We start from the raw sequence: 20,567 nt of genomic DNA on the forward strand, positions 1-20,567 counted from the left end.
AAGCGTCTCTCTATCAAATTAAAAAACATCTTTAAATAAAAAGTGTTCCAGAACTACACAAATTACAAAATTAAAATAACCAATATAAAAAATCTTTTCAAAATCTATAAAAAGGATGTTATTGAATTCATAATAAAATTATATTCGAAAATGATCTGAATTTTTCAAAAATTAATTTTTTTGTTTTGTTTAAAGGCGTATTAGAACTTTCTGTGCCGGCGTCCTGGCATAGGGGTAGCGCGTCTTCCCCGTGATCTGGGCGTCCCAGGTTCGACTCCCGGTTTGGGCATGGTTGTTCTATCTGTGAGATGTGTGAATGTGCCCTCCTGTAAAAAGGGGTTGTGCAAGCGAATGAATGATGCGTGAGTGGCAAAGTCGTACTCTTGGCCCTAGTTGGCGCTGCTATAAAAAAAATAAGAGACGTTCCCCTCAGGCTTAAATCGCTGTCTTCGTAACAGCGTGCTTGTCAGTGGCAGGTGCCATAAGAAACAAACAAACAAACAAGAACTTTCTGTAATATTTTTATATTAATCACAATAAAAAAATAAAGAATCAATTACAAGATGCTTAAAAATAGTTTCTATTCATGGAAAGTTATGTTATTGGTTGAGGAATGGATTTACGTTGTTTCCAATTTTCAATGGTTTACTTTCTTTTTCCACCTTCCCCTCTAAACTGTTTTTATAGAATTTCATATCTTTTGAAAAGTTTGTTTCTTGAAAGAGACTTAAATTATATATATATTAAGAAGTATTTTTAACAATTACACATATTAATTTAAATACTTCATTTGGCAAATAACTTCTAAATTATTAATTTTGCTGATTCGAGGAAATAAATTCATATTATTTAAATTAAAAAAGCTGAATATTAATGAATTTAGTTTTTTAAAACGGTGATAACAATTGAAACAAAACTATGAGGCATATACATTCTTGGAAAATATGGAGAATGATATTAAACACTTGGAGAACTTACTTTTTCTTGACCTTTATAACTACAGTATTTTTTCAGAGCGTCGACTTCATTAGGACTTTTATAGTTGAAGAAATCGTCATCAACGTATTGGTAAGCCTCTTCTAAATCCTATAGTATGTGGTTACAGAAACTAAAAAAACTATTATACATGTATATATACATAAGGCGACACTTTATGATTTTATAATATTTTTGATATAAATGATAAATATTCAGTGTAGACAAACAAATATATTTTATATCTATTCTTATATGTTTGTTATCTATTCTCATGTCTGTATTAATTCTTAATCGTGCTCATTAATGCATTTTGATTTTTTTTTCTTGGCATGCAAGATTGCTCGCTAAAATAAAAACCAGATGATGTTTCTGCGGTCTCGTTCCCATTTCCATAAATGAAAATGAAAATATATTATGCTCGTTTTTAACTGAACGGATTAGTAACATTTCTGACGTTACAATGATGTAGAATTTTCCTAGATTTTCTTTCGAATTTAGTGGCAACACGAAACCTGAAATCTTTCGCTTTAAGTTAAAAATATCCTCCTAAATTCACATAGTTTTGAAGTGTCTGAAGAAAATGTACATTTTGCAAAAGTAATCTCATTTACTGGGTTTAAAATTTCACAAAGGTCTAAAATCTCGGCGAGAGACCACATGCAAAATCAAAGTAATTTAGTTTATTGATTTTTTTTTGAATTGCAATTTTTATATACACACGAGCTAACAAATAAATCGAAGTAATTTAGAAAAAATATCAGATTCATTAAGTAATATTGCAAGAAAATTAAGTCTCGCTGCTGAATTTTCCGTTACGAAGTTTCGCACTTTCCAATATGATTGCAATGAAGAAATTCAAGGGCAAATGGATCGTGTGGCTTAACAATGTGGAAAATGCGACTATAAATACAAATGGCATATGAATAAAGATAAGAAAAATGCACTTTACACAAAATAAATAGAAACGAATCCGTTTTTTTTTTTTTCTCGCATTCGTATCCAAGGAGTTACAATGGAACTTCGCTTAACGAACATGATTCGTTTTCGAATTTTACCCATAATGAAAACACTCGTTAAGTGAAAATTGTTTTTTCCATAAGAATCCTTATAAAATATCTTCCCATCTCAACCTCCAAAAAAAGTAAGAAAGAAAGAAACAAAAAGCAAAACATTAAAACAAAAACTTAGACACAGAATGCAGCTCCATAACCTCTTCGGTGATTCTGACTATGTTCTTTCACAAGCCCACCAATATCGTTGTTATCAACTTCTATCCCCTTAACCTTAAGCCCTTTTTACGTGGTTTATTTTTGTGATAGCGGGAAGACTGGATGCAATTAAAAAAAATCCTTTAATCTTGACCAGAAAAATAGTCTCATGAATTAAGACTCCACATGGCACTTGTTCAAACCTTTCGAGGTCGTGTTCGCCAACATTAAACAGCGAAAACTTCTTTCATGTAAATATAAGGGCCTTCTTCAAACAATACAGAGTGATACATGCCAATCCATCTTGTGACGTCACGGTGTTTCCTCGTTACTCGTTTTGCGAAACATCGCTCGTTAAGTGAGTCATTTTCTTCTGCATTTTATTTCACTCATTATGAGAAACACGTATTTGTCGATAAGTATTTGTGGTTGTGTACTCGACTTTATTTGTATTCAAATGAAAGCAATTTTTATTATGTGGCACTCATTATGATAATAGACGAAATAGTCGTGCAATTGTCGAAACTATATGTTGCATAATATAAGACAATGGTTGGAGAAACAGTTCAAAATATTCAACGTATCTTTCTCTGTCAGAGATGCTGTTGCCAGATGTGTTGATTATATAACGTTTAATATCGGCAATTATATACGGATATGCTGATTTAACTCACTAAGAACCATACAATCAAAAACTGTATTCATTTGGATACAAATGGTAGATTAAGTACTAAAATATAAATTATTCTACCTGATAAAAAAATTCGCCCGTTTCCTTCTTTCAAACGGTATTCTTTTAAACCTTCACTCGTTTGTAAATTTTTATTATTATTATTATTATTTAGTTTTATCCCGACTTCTGCATTATTAAATTATTTATGCATATTTATAAGTTATCAGGCATTTCGTGCCAATTTCATTTTATGCTCAATAATGTATTTTAAAGGGTGTAAAAGACGCAATATATACAAGTTTCATTTAGTTAGTTCTTTCGGATTGTTTGACTTTATTGTCCCTTGATTTGATCTTCATCCTCGTCTTTTAAAATTAATTAATTAATAATTAATTTATAATGCTATTTGTTAGATAATATCAAACCGGTTTAGTATATATATATATATATATATATACTCATTGCGATCAAATCAAGGGACAATAAAGTCAAACAATCAGAAAGAACCAGCTAAATGAAACTTGTATATATTGCGACATTAAAGTATATATATATATATATATATATATATATATATATTGTCTAAACCGGTTTGATATTATCTAACAAATAGCATTATAAATTAATTATTAATTAATTAATTTTAAAAGACGAGGATGAAGATCAAATCAAGGGACAATAAAGTCAAACAATCCGAAAGAACTAGCTAAATGAAACTTGTATATATTGCGTCTTTTACACCCTTTAAAATACATTATTGAGCATAAAATGAAATTGGCACGAAATGCCTGATAACTTATAAATATGCATAAATAATTTCATGAATCAGTAGTTTCAAATAAAAGAAAGTTGAGTTAAAGAATTTCGAATGCGGCATTTAGTTTGTTAAATGTGACGTAAAAACTCAGAAGCATAAACACAACAGTGGAAGTAGAACACATTAATTAAAAATTTTAAATATGTGATTTTTTTATTACCTGAGAAGTCACATTACTGATGCAGTGTTGTAGCGTTTCATGTGATGGTCCCACTGAAATTATGAAAGGAAGTTCCTGTATGAATATTCAGATAATTTGACAATATCTAAATTCTGCTTTGATTGACTTATTCTGCAGATGCAATTGAATTTATCTGGAAAATATTTTACATTTTAAAAGCATATTTAAATAGATTATAAAAAAGTGAAAATATTTTTTTTTCATAAAAAATAAAGAGGTCTAAACAAATTGCTCAAATTTAAAACTCGAAAGAAACTTTTTAAGTAGATGAAATTTTAAATCTCATTTCTAGTGCATTCTTAAAGTTGTGCTGAACTCATGTTAAAATGTGGATTTCGGGACTGGAAGGTTGAAATTTCTGTACTTGATTCTGCTAAAAGACGAGTATGGTACACGTCAAATCTGTCTGGGTTAAATGTTCACCCCGTGGTGTGTTGCGGAAATTTGCAGAAGGAGCACTATCTCAGATATCATTCGTATCAGTCAACTTCAGTTCAAAATTGTACAGTCAGCCCAAAAATATCTTCGGTAGATTGACAGTAAAATAAGGGATTAATGAAATTTAACTAACAAAAATTGTTGTATCCTTCATTTTTCTATGAAACTTTAGAAATATTCTTATGACATTCATAATTAATTAACTTTCTTATAGAAAGTTACAACTATAAAGTTTTAATTAAGATATTTCCTATTGTTTACTACATTAATTAAATCATGTTTTTGAGATAATTTTTTTTATTATTTTATTGTTGCAATTCGTTAATATTTTTCATAATTCATTGTTAAATAATTATGGAATAGTTTGATAAATCTTTCTTAGATGTATTGTAATTTCATTTAAACGGAAAACACTTTTAAACCATTTTTATTATATTGAATTGTCGGTAAACCACCACACTAGTTAATTTTGAGAGTTTTGAATATCAGAAAGAGAACGAAGGATTGATTGAAAATCCCATCTTTACTATCATGAATTTAGAAAAATGATCCATGTTAAATACTAGATTACAAAAAAAAAAAAAAAAAAAAAAAAAAAACCTATTTGAACGAAAAATATTTCTAAAACAAATTTTATTATTTTTTTTTCTCACATAGAAGTTCTAATGAAAAAAATATTTCGAATAAATTTAGATACTCTTTTTTTATCTTTCTTATATAATTAAGGCATTATTAAAATTAATTATACAGATTCCTAACATCTACTGTAACTTCATATAAAACTTTTATAAGATTTTATGCATTGTCAAAAAATTTTAAAAATTACCAAAAGAAAAGGTTAATTAACAAATTTAATAAAACATTTTTAAACAAATTATAAGAAAAAAATTAATATTTATTTTCCATTTATAATTATTTTTAAATTCATTTTAGTTCATATTATGGAATCTTGAAATGAATTTTCCTTTAAAATGTATTACTAGATGGCGCCCTTAGGACAGACATAAATGATTAAAATGAATTTATTTATTAAGTTGATAATGAAATAGGAAAAATACTAAGAATGTATATTTTATTCGATAATACATTATTTTTGAGCTATCTATTAAAATATAATTGAAAAATTTATTATAAACAAAATTTTTTATTATTAATAACAACATTTTGAAACTCTAGCGTATCGAGAAAATTTGATTAGAAGATTCCATTCTTATTAGCATAAAGCAAGAGAAATTAATTAAAATTATATAATAAATTTAATGAAAAGTAATTTTTTATTATTTTTTTTATTTGTGAGTAAAACAGCAGAATTTTTTTTAGTTTAATACTTTTTTTGTGGCTAATTATACTCTATACTTAATTTTGAAATCTATGTCTACGTAACATTAAGATATTAGTCTCAATATTTTGTAATATCATTTAGCAATAAAATTTTAATTAACGATTAACTAATAAAAAAACTCGGAAATATTAAAGCGTCGAGATTACTCATGTATAAAAAATTTCTAAACTTTACAAAGCATCCAGAAATGACTAAAAAATATGATAGGAAATTCCATCCTTATGGGCATGAAGCAATTCATGTTAAATAAAACCTTTCAAAAATGAAAAAGAGAAAGAACTTCGAAACAATTTTTTTTTAATAAAACTCATCACTCATATTAAAATTTCTCGTTAATTTATATATCACTATTCTTACCTGAAACACAGTTACCAAAATTATAACAATCATAATATATCCTTAAACTCTCTGGGTCCATTGAAAATCCATGAATAATCAGAATTAAAGACAAAAAGCAAACACCGAGTGGTACGAGTTTGCTTATCATTTTCTTTAGCTGTTAGTGAGCAATTCAAACACAAGAAACAAACTTTTAAAAAGTTTCAAGCACCTTTTATATTGTCAATGAATCTTTTGTTTTTTTTATACACCATAAAATTTCTTGGAAAAATATCAGTCTTTTTATTTCGAAAACGAGAAACGGGATTATATATAAAATTTTAGATAAGACGTTTTAATCACTGTCTAATAATTACGAATTTATGTTCGTTCAGTTGTTTCTGCTTACTTTTTACTTGCGATTTTTTTTTCGTTCAGTAAATACATAAAAAATAAAAGTTCTTGGTACAAATTTTACGTTTCATTGAATTGTATATCAACACCTGTAAGTCAATATATCATTAAGTGAGGTAAGAGTAGATGTACTCAGTAAACACTCTTTTTCCTCATAGACTTTTGTTACTTTAATTACAAAATTAGGCAAAGATTGTATTAAATAGATTTTAAAATAATACAAATGTTAAACAAGAAAATATCGTATACAAATTATTCATAAACATTCCTTGCATAAAATTAGTTTTCTTTGAAAACAAATTTTATGTTACAATATTTGTGAAAAGGATTTATTGAAAGTGGAATCCCATTTAAAAGATTGATTATGCGATATCTTGCTATTTGAAATTTTCTTGAATCGATTTTCGCAATTTTCAGATGTGATTTTGAGAACAAAAACCGATATTACATTCTTCAGTAATCCGCACTATTTTAGATTGAGGATGTTTGACCTTGACCTTCGAGGCCACGGTTTGATCTTAAACTACAAATTCACAACTCTATTCCTCCACTTACATCATAATTAATTATTTCACATTAATGCAGCTTAATGTGACCATTTTGTGTTCTTAAGCATTTTGATAGCATTAACCGATTAATAGCAATATTTTATTTGGGTAAAATCAAGTATGGTTTTATCATATGAAAGGAAAAGGGGAAAAAAACCATACGTGTTTTCTACAATTTTTTTCAAAATTATAATTAAAAATATTGTATAATAATTATTTATCTACAATTATTCATTAATAGTTTATTTATATATATTATCTTGTTATCTTATTTTATCTCTTTATTTATTTACTTATTATTTTATTTATTTATTTATTTTGCGAAACGATGCTGCACGTTGAGTCTCAAAGTATCATGTACTTATCTCATTCCGGCTTTTGTTGAAGAGTCTTCGTCTCGTTGAAATTATCGAAGCTTATCAATTGATTTTGCACACAAAAAGCTCAAGATTTTAAAAAAAAATTACGAGCAGAAACCTTTAAAATTTTCCAGTACTTTGACTCATTTTAGCTAAACTTTTATGTATATTAAGAAATATAATTTTATCTTCTAAACAAAAAAACAACTCTATTTTTTAAATCCATTTTGTTATTGTAATTCAATTACAGGCAATCATGGATTATGGCTGTTCACTAGATTTCTTAGATCTGACAATTTAGCTAAGCGTTTAAGCAGATCCAAATCGCTCTAATCCATACAAAAGAAAATGTCTCTAACGCAGGGGAAAGATGCAATAGGATTCAGATGTTTCCATGTAATGGGAGCAAGAAATCACTTTTGGTTGAAAAGAAAGGTTTAATATTAAACTATCACAATAAACGAGTATTTTTGTGCGCAATTTAAACGTTGGTTCAGGAAATGTGGTTTTTAATAATATGGAGAAAATGGTAATTTTAAACATGATCGCATTGTTCCTCGGGTTATTGACCAATCATAAGCCTGCATTTACGCTCCTGTCGCATTTACAATTTACGAGAAAATACAGTTTTGGAAAAATAAAGACATGAAATTTGTCTTAGCTCTAAAATTTATAGAGATAATTTTGTACACAAAGGTAACTGAGTACATCGATTTGCATTTTCCGATGAAATATGGTGAACTGAACAATTATACAGGTTATTATTACACATAATTTGTCGTAGATGTTTTTATCATTATCAGATTTTATTGAAGGACACTTCAAATCTTATGGACAATTTTTTGAAAAAGAAATTTAAAAAACAAGGAAAATATAATAAACCAACATATTGCTTTTTTTTCTTTTAATAATCGAAATATCAATATTGGAAAATGCTGTTTCAATTTTATAGTAACCTTTATAAAATGTTGTTTTTTTATAAAAAGGTCTGAATTCTTCTTACAGTAATATAAATTTTATTGTGTATAATATTTGTTCACTGTAATTTACTGCGGAAATACGAAGGAAGATCTATTATTTTTTTTATCTGTAGTAAGAAATATACCTTTGCTTAAAAGGATGCTAACTTTAATTTCAGCTAACTTATTCTAATAAAAATAATGTTCATTTTAAATGGAAGTTCCATTGAGAAATAGAAACAATGTAACATGTTATTCCATAAAAATACTTCTAGCGTTTTTTGCTTGCAGTTGTATTTCTTTTATGCAATAAAGGGCAATCAGCAGAATGAGTAAAAATATCAGTTTTAACCTAGGGGATATTTTTATGAACTCTTAAAATATTTTTAAATAGTTGTTAAAAGTACAGAGCCGTAATTTCGACATTTAAGCAATTCTAGAAAATAATTTTATTATTTGTAAAATGAAAATGGCATGATGAGAACTTCCTTTTTGATGAATTCTTTCAAATGCACAGTTTACTTTTTTTAAAAGAAAAATGCATAAATGCTGTATTTGGTCATGTAATTAAAAAAAATCTGCACTTTTTCCAATGTTTTTAACTTGACCCATTTTGCGAAAGAATGGGCAGTAATCATTTCTTTATTTTTGCTTAGTACTCCATCTGTAGTCATCTGAAAATTCTCATAGTAGTTTTCAGACATCGTAAGATTGTATGTGCGATGTAAACGGACGTCAGTTTTATCATCGCTTCTTGTATATAAAATGTCTCCCGTAATGACATAAATCGAAGACAAAAAATTAAAAAGTTTCTCCTTTTCAGTCATGCTTTTGCTAAAGTATCTCCACGCGCGCTCGCGCGCACACACACACACACACACACACACACACACACACACACACACACATATATATATATATATATATATATATATATATATATATATATATATATATATATATATATATATATATATATATATATATATATATATATATATATATATATATATATATATATGGAGAGAGAGAGAGAAAGAGAGAGAGAGAAAGAGAAATCCAAAAATCCTAATCGCTTTTTATATTAGAAATGAAATGTTCAGATTTATGATCAAAACAGTTATTATTAAATATGTTAAGATGAAGCTCAAACATATAGCTACAATTTATGATACCATTTCAAAATAATAGCACGTTTTTGTGCCGATAAAAAAATTCTGAATATAGACTTCGATTTATTGAATTCATTTAAGTTAGGTATTTGTATCTATGAACGAATACACGAAGGCGTTTTTATATGCTCCTAAAATTTTATGCTTCGCTTCGAACAATTCGATAGTAACTACGAAAACAGGAGGAAACAAAGATGTATTTTATTTCTCAATTCAAAAATCACTTAAAAATCTTTTAAAAAGATATTTTTATATTGTTGTGAATCTGAGAATTAACGAACGATACGACTCTAAAAAGATTTTATAGGTTGTATTATTTACACAGTTGGGTATATTCTTTAACAAGAAGAATGAAATTTTGAAAAAAAATCTTATAATAAACTGGTATAAATTGGTACAGATATTTTTCAATATCTAATTTGATTTTGAGTTTAATCATTTCTTTTGCTGACGAACAAGAATGATAAAATAATTGATAGTTTTACTATAAATTAAAACTGTTAATCAATTTAACCCTCTAAAAATTATATATTATAAATAAACTATTTTAGAGAGAAAATAATGAATATAACACTTTAAATGAATAATGAATATAGACCTTTAATAAAATATATGAAACGTTGAAATAAATTACTTAATTTAGTCAAAAAAAATTAATATATAACTAAACACTCATATATTTTGCTTTTATCACTGCGATAAGTGTTCAGTCCTCTTCTAATATTTAGAAATTAAAATATTTTTTTCCAGTATATTAAATTGGCATGAAGTTATGACTGCCTTGGATTAGTGATATTTCGAGTATACTAAAGCTCAAGATGTTTTATCTTTTATTTCAAAAGGAAACTGTTTCTGCTGTAGATGCGGAATCTCTTGTTACATGTGAAAGCGAATTGCAGATGTACACTTTTTTTTTCTTAGGATCAAAGTTAAGATTTTTCAGGGGGGGGGGAGTATTTTATTATTTTCAGAGCGCTCGCAAAATTTCAATGCTCTTTAAATAAATCATTTCAAAATAAATATTATAAAATATGAAATACTGTGATCTGTTAAATTCTGACGACAAATTTTGATTTCATTAAATAAGAATGTAAACAACATCATCTTGATAAGTCCTATTTAAATCTTTACAACTTTACAGTCTTCAGTCAGAATATGATTGTTATTTGAATAATATATTCAAATTTTTTCATGCCCTTGGTTAATTTCAGATCCATTCTTAAAAGTTCATTCGATTAAAATCAGAACATTGTAGTTACCGCTACTATCTATAAGTGTGACAAAGATGTATTAGTGTTCAAATGTATATTCAGATATTAAATAAAAGAGAGAAAAAAAGATTTTTCTTTTGTGAAACCATATAGTTGTGGTCCTGAGGTTGATTGTGTCCATCCATTAACTGTAAAACCTCTGAATTGGGCCTGCCTGAAGTAAATAACTTCTATTCATGCAGCCTTTTTCATACGTTCTAATTTTAAATTATTCTTTATATGTATACCAAAGAATAAGACGTTCGTGTTGTGTGGGACACAAGGAAAATATTATAATTAACAATGCTCTTATTAAAAATTTTAAAATTAGTGCATCATATCATTTTCAGAAACCCAGCAAGTGTCTTCTTTCATGTGAAGTTGCTGTATATGTTAGTTTAAGTTTCATTCAAATAATTATATATTGACATTTTTTAGATTTAAAAAAAAAATTAATCAAACACTTAAATATTTAAAATTTAATATTAATTTGATTTTAGCGTTAAAAATAATGTGTTATAACAAGAACATGATATTCGATGTCTAAATAATGCGATCCGTAGATATCTGGCCTTAAACATTTTATTATTCGGAAAATTTGATTTTCAAATCATAAAATGTAAAAGAATTTCGTTTATAACAGAAGAAAATCGAGGTTTTTAAGTCTTTTTATAAAGTTTAATTCAGTTTCAGTTTAATTAAATATTCTTTTGTATTTTTAGGCATTTTACAATCTCTTTTTTGAAATTTTGTTTTCCTCTTATGTTAAATCATTAATATACTCATGTCTTAAATCATTAATATACTCAAATAGTTATGCCTCCGAGATGTATCCTGATTATTTAATCATGGAGAATAAAACAATAATTGTAGCTGTGCCCGCTTTTGGCAGTAACAACTTCGGAAGCATCTGTTAACAGTCATTTCGTCAGTCTCTCCATTTTATAAGTAATATCTTCAACAAAAGTTATCAATTTTTCAGTCATAATTTGTTTACTGAATATTACAATACGTAATAACTTAGTAATTCAATGATAAATGACTACTTTTGTCCTCATTCATTCAAACACTAATACCATGTTGATAAAAACCAATTTTTAAAATGAATATTTACGCATCTTCTTAGAACGATTGTTTTATTCAGAACTTAAAAAAATATCTTAGACAGTTTTATAGACTTTTTTATATTGTTTTATAGACTATAGAATAAACTTTTTTTAGATCACTAAAGATAAATCTTTTATATCTAAAAAATATATATTTTCAAGATAGTAATCTTGAAAATATTCCAACTATATGCAGATAAAAAAAATAAAATTATACTTGATATAAATAAGTTTGATTCGAGAAATGTCTCAATTTATTATCAAGAAAATTTCTTGCTTTCATTAATAAAGTTGAAGCAGTTTCTCTTGTGGGACTAATGGTCTGACCATGGCCTTTGAAAAAGAGACGAATTGTAACCAATATAGAAATTGCAAATAATTAGGAAGTTTCTTTAATCCAAACTTTAATAAATACAAAATTAAGGCCCAGATGCCCATATACTCAATTAGTCTACCTTTTTAAATAACTGCAAATTCAACAAATCAAATTGATGGAATAAATTATTTTAAACCTTTATTGAATTTCCATTTTAAATCAATACAATCATGAAAAACATTTTCAATAAAATTTTTAAAAAATAAATCTGAAATTACTATGGCATCTTATACGTGTAGTTTCATTTCCCCATCTTGTACACATTATGGTTTTTTTTTTTTTGTATGTAGTGAATTAAAAAGTCTGTTCCAATTTCTTACGTTTTACTTGAACTTCATGGAAAAAAAATCAAAAGATAATTCCAATTTTATTCTCTGCATCTGTTTTAAATTTAACTATGACTTCATTTCTTCAGAATATTTTATTTATATAATTAGGTCTCTATGGCCTTGCTCAGCATTTACCTTGGGAATGATAATCATCCAGAATAGGGAAAAGGCAGCCCTATAAGAAATGAAAAAGGAAACATTTAAAAAGAATCACCATTCTTAAAAATATATCTCTTTCTCGTTTGTCGCTATTTAAATTTAATTTATTAAACAAATCTTAGATATTGAAATATTGTATTCTTTGGCAATGTAGCGCATGCAATGGAAAAATAGATTTTAATTGATAAAAAAGTAGCTGATCAATTAATCCTTTCAAAGCCTTCACTAAAACCCTTCGCTTACTTCATAGTATTTTTTTAACAAATATGCAAGAAAATATATATATCAGTTGATATTTCTGAAATCAACAAAAAAAATCTAAATGCTTTGTTTTTATTTATATAAATAAAAATAATTACCAATGCGTTTGAAACTCTTGTGCATTGCTCTTGTTTATTCGACATACCGCAAATTGACTGAAAAAAAGACATTTATTTTTTAGAGGATCATGGTTACTCACTACAGTTAATATATTTTTGATACTTATTAACAGTTTTACTTATTACTTATAGTAGTATTTAAAATACAATATAATAATAATTTTTTATTATTTCTCAAGAAATTTTATTCAGAAAATTGCTTCTAATAAACATTATTAATTGCATTGTCCACTGAAAAAAAGCTATTTTGAGCCATTCTTACATTTATATTTTACATATTTCTAATGGATTAGTAGTTGAATTTTCCATTCATGTTCATTCTAAAGATAGCTGGTGGATCAAAATATGCACGAATTCATCGTGATTAATATCCTTTCTGAATTCTTCTTACTATAAATATTGCCATTAAATTTATTTTAAAAACTAATTTCACTTCTTTCTCATTGTTAAACGAAACATATGTTATCAATATCAAACAGAAAAACTCATTAATTAAATCTTCTAATACAGATTAAACCTTTAAATTGTTTATTTCATAGATATTTTTTTTTTAAACTAACGGCATGTGCATTTAGAAATTAATTATTTCACGTTCATTTTTCGTCCTTAATATGCTTTAAATTCTGAAAATCACAGTTGTTAAAGGAACTGAAGATACCGTGCTTAATTGCTATTTAATAATTTGCTTGGTATAATCCTAATTATTGATACAAAAAAGTAGGATATAAGAAATCACATTCTACTTACGTTTTTGAAGGCCAAAATTCCTTTCAACGTTTGACAGAAGGCTTTTTTCTAAATATATCAAAATATATCTTATTAAAAAGTTTATAATTACTCGGGAATTCACAGAATTAAAATATTCAATAAATATGCCAATTGGTATTAAACAAATTGGGATAAAAGTTATTGAAATAATACTTTTCACATGTGCAGTAAAATTATGAAAGCAATGAATGGAAATATTGCTTTTAACCAATTATGTATATTAATTGAAAACGCTCTTTTAAAAGTTTTATGAATCTCGAAGAAAAAATAATTCCAGGAATGGGATTGATAATTGAAATTGTTGAACGATAAATTAGATTAAATCAGAATTATTAAATTAGAATTATTTTCCCCAAGCTTTTTCGCATATTCTCTAATACATTTATTAAACTCAATCCCGGCATATAAAAACATGGGCTTCGAGCAAGGCTTTGACTATCAGAGCTGATATCATTTTCTTAGAGATAAGCATTGCGTGCATCAAAGTATGGTAAAGAAATTGTATCGTGGAAGATCTTTTAGTGAAATAATCTTATAATAATATAAATAATCTTATAGTGCAAAAATTACACTGAATTGGGATAAATAAAGAAAGAAATATTCGGTAAAGAAAAAAACAGATCCATGTTGATCCTACAGTTGCACAAGTGTTTTAAATTGAAATATTGCAACTTTAATTTGATGTAAATCGAGTTTAAAGTGAAAGTGAATTAAATGAAGAATGCTAAAACTATTAATCATGAGCTCTGAGAAAAACATCAATTAAATATTTGTTACAGAATACTTACTTTTTTGTGACCTTCGTAAGTACAGTATTCTTTCACTGCCTTTGGTTCTGTTTCACTCTTGTACTCAAAGTATCCATTATCCTCAACGTATTCAAAGATATCTTGCAAGTCCTAAATGAAACAGTTGTGGACATCAAATTAGGATTTAAAAATCAGATTGATATCTTATGAAGTCTTTCCACTTTCTTAAAATTCTTAATAAACAAATCAAAATTATTTATTATATTTTTATCCCTTGGCATGCATTTCATACCCAAAAAATGACATCTATTTAAAGAATAAAGATTTTAAAATAATGCATTTTTAAATCTTTATGGATATTCAGAACACATATTTTAAGCTCACATTCCTTAATGTCTTGTGCTCATAGTTTTTGGTTGGCTAATTCTCTAATCAGAAAGTGAAAATTTTTAATCACTCTATTACTTCAATGAATATCTGATAATTTTAACTTAGGTTTCTAAAACTATAATATTTTGTTCTTTTTAATCTTTTTTTTTTAGAATTCGAAAACAGACACTTTATGATACATTACATCTTTCTGAGGACCACTAATATAATAAAAATGTAAGTCATTCTGTAAGTTTGCTCTCTTAATAACTGAAGTAACTGCTGTAGCATAAATAAATGCAAGTATATTGATGAAAAATTTAATTTTATTATAAAACAAAGAGTAATTTTCAGTGACCGCTGACATATTTCAAAGTAAATCATATAAAACAAAATTATGTGACAACGTTAGTTATATAGTATAGGCAGCTTCGAAATAATGTTTATGCGATAATAAGAAGAATCTCTTAATTTCGAATCATTATCTGATGAGAAAACCCGAAAACTAAATTTTTATTAAATTTGAACACATTTTTATACAATCCGAAAAACATTGAATTTTTATGATCTTGACCTTAACCGCCTCAAACCTCTTTATACAGAAATCATATCTGAAATGCAGCCGTCCACTAAATCTTAAAAACGAAACAAACATGGCCTGAAAAATATATTCTCCGCTATTTTATTTTAAATATAATATTATTTTTTTAAAACTGCAGCCTTCAACGATGAAAATAAATACCTGTAATGTTGCGTTCTGGAAGATGCAGTTGTGTTGTCTCTGATGATCTGGTCCATCTGAAATGAGGATAATAGATAAGATATAAATGAAATATTTACAGATGTACATGATTTAGTTACCAATCAGATTCTTCGACGGCGCTACATTATTTATTTCAAAAATAATTCAAAGCTTTAATAAGGAAAAAAAATACAAAAACCACAGCTGAGCAATAATAAAAAAAGTAATCTCTTAGTGTTAGGTATGCATTCATTATGTGAAACCTAGAACATTTCTTCAAACGTTTGTTAAAATATATTTTAACTCGTAGCAGACAAATCAAATTATATCATGTGAAAGTTGAAAATCAGAATATATCTATAACTAACATACTCTTATTTGAGTAAAATATTCAGTCACAAAATAAATTATTTGAATGTATATTATTTTATTTCATCCTTTTTCGGAAGAATAATAAAATATGTGGATTTCTTTTCAGCAACATAATGGATAAATACATAGTGGATAAAATCCTTTAGTTAAGAGAGAAATGGTTTTGCAGTCCTTATCCTGATATTATTATACCTTCTTATGGTGATTAGTAACATGAGATTTACATAATGGTGTGTATTTTGAAAAACCCTCACAAGGATTTGGAGCTAATATTTTTAGGTTTTATTCTGTTTTGTTACATTTGGAATGCATTAGAAGCTCTCATAGTGCTTGCATGAATTTATTTTTAAAATATAATGTTTAACTTCAAGGAAAATTTTATTTAATCACGAATCCTGAGATATTTTGTCATAAAGCCCATTATTTACCAATAACTAAAAATTCATGTTAAGCTAAGACTATGAATATTTTAAAATTTTTATTTCCGAATTTGGTTTTTTTATTGATTTCTCAAAATTTCGTAAAAATTCTCATTAGCTTCTTATTCTATGGTGTTGAGAATCAGAATAAATTTTTTAAAAGTAAATTTGTCATAATTCTATTTAAGCTTTACATGTATAAAAATTTCATGTTTAAAAACTAATTTTAATCTACTATTACTAATATCAATTTATTATTTTTTAGATTAATGTGAAATTTTTAATCCAATTTATTGCTTTATTATTTAACCCTTAACTGGGGAGGTGAAATTTTAGGACTTAACTGGGGAGGTGCGGTCTACGAGACCGCATTTCATTTAGACTCAAATTAAATTTTCTAATGAATGTATTAGTATGAAAAACTGCCAATATATTTTGCAGATATTTTTCTTGATATATAGATATGTTTTAGAAATTTTTCAAAATATATTGTCATTGAAAAAAGTAAATGGTTTGGAACATACATTTTCTTCTCAAATTACATGTTACAATAAATAATATTCTTGAAAAAGCATATTACTTTTTACTTTTTAAATCATATTTATTTTTACAGTATATGAAGGTATAGAGAAGACAATATAATGCAAAATGCAATAATTAGATGAAAAATAAAAAAAAATGACAATGGGTAAAATTGGCCCTTTTTATCGGCTTGTGTGACTTTCATAGCACTGTTTTCTAGGGCATTTTAAACATGCAGGTTAAGAACTAGTTTAAAAATCAACTTATAAATTCTGTATATATATCTCTTGGTATATTAATATATTTTGTAAATTTTTCAAAATACATTATCACTAGAAAAATTAATTATGTATGAACATACATATCAGAATCAGTTGAATGGGAACTTGAATCGAAAAGCTCTTCTGTACAATTATCCTTATCACTAAAATCACTTTCTGCTTCATTTAAAAGTGTCTGGAGCACTGCTTCATAATAGGATCAGTAAACTGGATGATATTTCGAGGCCCAAAATGTAGCGCCATCTGCTAAGCCTTGTTTATCACTGGGACACTAACAGGGAGATGCGGTCTTAAAGACCGCGCTCGAAGAAATAACTGAATTATTTTAAAAAGCATCCGCTGAAATCGGTTGAAAAAAGAGCACGTGTATTGAAGGTCACAAAATAGAAAGCTACAGGGCCAATCCATTCAATTGAGCTAAAAACAGAATAGGGGTGACAGAAAATCCATCGCTAGAGGTCTCACAGACCGCACGTCCCCAGTTAAGGGTTAAATTCAGTATTTTCTTGCTTTAAATATCTCTGGTGCAAGTAAAAATCCCTTTTTCCCGAAACTATAGACGATATTTCATTAAATAAAAACTGTTAATCCAGATAATCAAATTTTGCAAGCATTCTTTTTACAAGCATCATTCATACCACTATAATATAGAACGCTGAATCACATGATAAAATTACCTGTCTCGCAAGTGGCATAGTTGTAGCATTTGTAATATTTCTCAAAAGTAGCATGATCTATTGAGAGACCCTGTATTATCACTAATAAAGTGAAAACGCAAAAAATGAAAGGATAAGCTTTGGCTAGCATTTTCTATGATGGATTTACGCACAAGAAGTTAACTTTAATTCCTTTTATATTAAAGAGGATTTCGATTATGTGTTTACAAATCATAAAATGTTACAGAAATACTACCTTATTTCTAAATAAAAAATAACTTCAGAAAAAAATTCGTATTTGTACATTTTTATTGATTGTACATGTTGTTCTTTTCAGGTCTATTTAACAGGATACGTTTTTGAGATACTTATAGAAACTGACTGCGAAGTTATTTTATTAATAATTCATGACATGTTGATAAAGATGTTAAATTATTTCTCTGGAATTCATTTACCTTTAGTTATATACATTCTAAAAATATGAGAACTTATTTTTCATATTATATTAAAATATCGTTTTGTCATTATAATCCGATATCCCCCCCTCAACTGTTTTTAAAATTTTGTACTGTATAATGCTAATCCAACTATAAAGGATAAAAAAATTCCTATCAAACATTCGTTTTGATAATAAATGAATTCAACAGGAAGAAAATTGTATTGATTAATCTTTATCCTGAACTGGAAATTCAGAAAAAATGGCTAGGAACTCGGCCAAAACTCTTTTCCTCTCTTCGAAAAAGTACAATGTGCGTATAATTGAATTCTGTAAATGTGGAATTAAAATGTCTTGTTTATATGATAGTAAAATTATATTTTTTCTAAAATTACATATTTTTGTTGAAAAGGAATTCGGGTTAAAACCAGAAAAATATCAAGGGACATCAGCTGTTAACAATACCTAATCTTAGACGCACAATTGAAAATCTGAGAACGTCAAATCTTGCAAAACTGGACAAATTATTGCAAAAGGAAATATTACTATAATCTGTACTATTAGAAAAATTCAATCAACTTTCTTTATTCAATGAAAAAAAAAACATACATAGCTCAAGAATTTACTTTAAAAATGATAAAATTGCTGTCAGTTGAATCCCAAAAACTAGAAGAGCATCACTTTTATGAACGCAATTCAATCATGATAAATAAAAACAGCCTATGGGAAAACTCGTATATAATATTAAGTTGCAATGCCAGTAAAAAGAACTCTGAATAGTCTCGTTCAACTTTTGCATGCATATATTTGTAAAAGAAAAAAAAAACGCTGATCTAAGATTATATTTAAAATAGTCATTTTTCTACTTTTTTTCAAAACTCATCTATTCTCTGAGCATCAGCAAATGTAAAATGGATGGAAAACAAATTGAATAAAAGACAGATGTTCTTAGAGAACTAGGCGAATAAAAAAGATTCAAGGAGAGCAGCATGATCTCAGAATTGGAGAACCGAAAATATGTATTTTAAAGTTTACAGGATAAGAAAAAATATATATTTTCCAACTTCCACTACATTCAATTTTTTTTTTCTTGACATAGAAAAATCCAAAACTTCTCAAAAGAGTTCTGAATAGCGTTTTATTTTTGCAATGAAATGATCAAACTTACGATCAAAACAGTGTATCAAATATGTTACGATGAAACACAAACATATTTAAAATTTTACGATACCATTTCAAAAGCGGACTAAGTTTATATGCGGATAAAAAAGCTTCGAAAAATAGACTTCCATTTTTTGAATTCATTTGAGGTATCCGACTACGTCGGAACCTTATTTTATTCCCTACTAGCCGCCTTTGGCGACCAGCCGGTTCGCCAATCTAGATTTAATGCTAGTAAAAATTTTAATAATTAAATATTTTATGTAATTCCTACTTTAATAGCTTCTTCATCAAATATTTTAAAGCTTCAAATTTTGATAGTCATGTAATTCACTCATAATAATATAAAGTCCTTCAGCCATAGCATAATATGTATCTCTCTAATTTTCTGTTAGTTCCGGTAGAATTTATGCTTAAAATTAAAATGGAAATGACTAAACTGCAATTAATATAATAATATTTTTTACTGAAACAAAGCATTTTTTTTAATAATATGATTACTGATAATAGAGTCAATGAGCGTTTAAACTTTATGGGCACTAAAGAATATCTTTCCTAATTTATGTAATATCTCAAGAATTTGTCAACAAAATTTTCTCAGATTCATCATGTCAAGATCGATTCATTAACAATGTTTAATTTTAAATGCATCAAACTTTAAGAAAATAAAATGAATCGTTTAAAATAATCGGTCGAAAACAGGTTTAAAAAACTACTTAAAAAACGATGTACTTAAAAGTATAAGCATATACAAAAAATATATAACTAACATAAATACAATTTAATTACAAAAGCATGCAACTAACTTAAAAATAATTTAAATCATTGAAAACAGGTTAAAAAAATCTACTTAAAAAACGATGTACTTAAAACTATAAGCATATACAAAAAATATATAACTAACATAAATACAATTTACTTACAAAAGCATGCAACTAACCTAAAAATAATTTAAATCATTCGTTGATAACGGTTGTCATGGCAACAATCAGAATGCGCATGCGTGAATTTTCTTCTCCAGCTCCGGTAACGCAAATGCGTGAATTTTTCTACGCCAGTTGGGGCAACGCTATGCAGATTATACA

General features: G+C 26.9%; 1 protein-coding gene across 2 annotated transcripts; it reads right to left on the reverse strand.

The window, feature by feature from the left end:
• Positions 1 to 12,454: 12,454 nt before the first annotated feature.
• Positions 12,455 to 18,022, reverse strand: LOC129969519 (uncharacterized). 2 transcript variants are annotated; one of them, XR_008784525.1, is made up of 6 exons: positions 17,907 to 18,022; positions 15,636 to 15,691; positions 14,564 to 14,674; positions 13,755 to 13,802; positions 12,987 to 13,043; positions 12,455 to 12,643 (listed from the first exon to the last, which is right to left on the reverse strand). XR_008784525.1 is itself a non-coding variant. In XM_056084126.1 (6 exons), exons 1-6 carry the CDS (start codon positions 17,392 to 17,394, stop codon positions 12,593 to 12,595), a joined length of 408 nt encoding a protein of 135 aa, XP_055940101.1. In that variant the 5' UTR covers positions 17,395 to 17,423; the 3' UTR covers positions 12,455 to 12,592. The 2 variants fall into 2 exon arrangements, 1 of the variants encoding a protein (XP_055940101.1); XM_056084126.1 differs by lacking the exon at positions 17,907 to 18,022 and adding an exon at positions 17,310 to 17,423.
• Positions 18,023 to 20,567: the final 2,545 nt, after the last annotated feature.

This window comes from Argiope bruennichi, chromosome 5 (assembly GCF_947563725.1).
Source record: "Argiope bruennichi chromosome 5, qqArgBrue1.1, whole genome shotgun sequence".
NCBI classification, from domain to species: domain Eukaryota; kingdom Metazoa; phylum Arthropoda; class Arachnida; order Araneae; family Araneidae; genus Argiope; species Argiope bruennichi.

Excerpts from the sequence above, each read along its gene's own strand:
- LOC129969519 (XM_056084126.1), bottom strand. The coding sequence starts at position 17,394 with ATGAAGCAGAAAGTGATTTTAGTGATAAGGATAATTGTACAGAAGAGC. Across the intron at positions 13,803-14,563 it reads CTTACGAAGGTCACAAAAAA|AAAAAAGCCTTCTGTCAAAC; the intron begins GTAAGTATTCTG and ends TGATATATTTAG. Across the intron at positions 12,644-12,986 it reads CAAGAGTTTCAAACGCATTG|GGCTGCCTTTTCCCTATTCT; the intron begins GTAATTATTTTT and ends CATTTCTTATAG.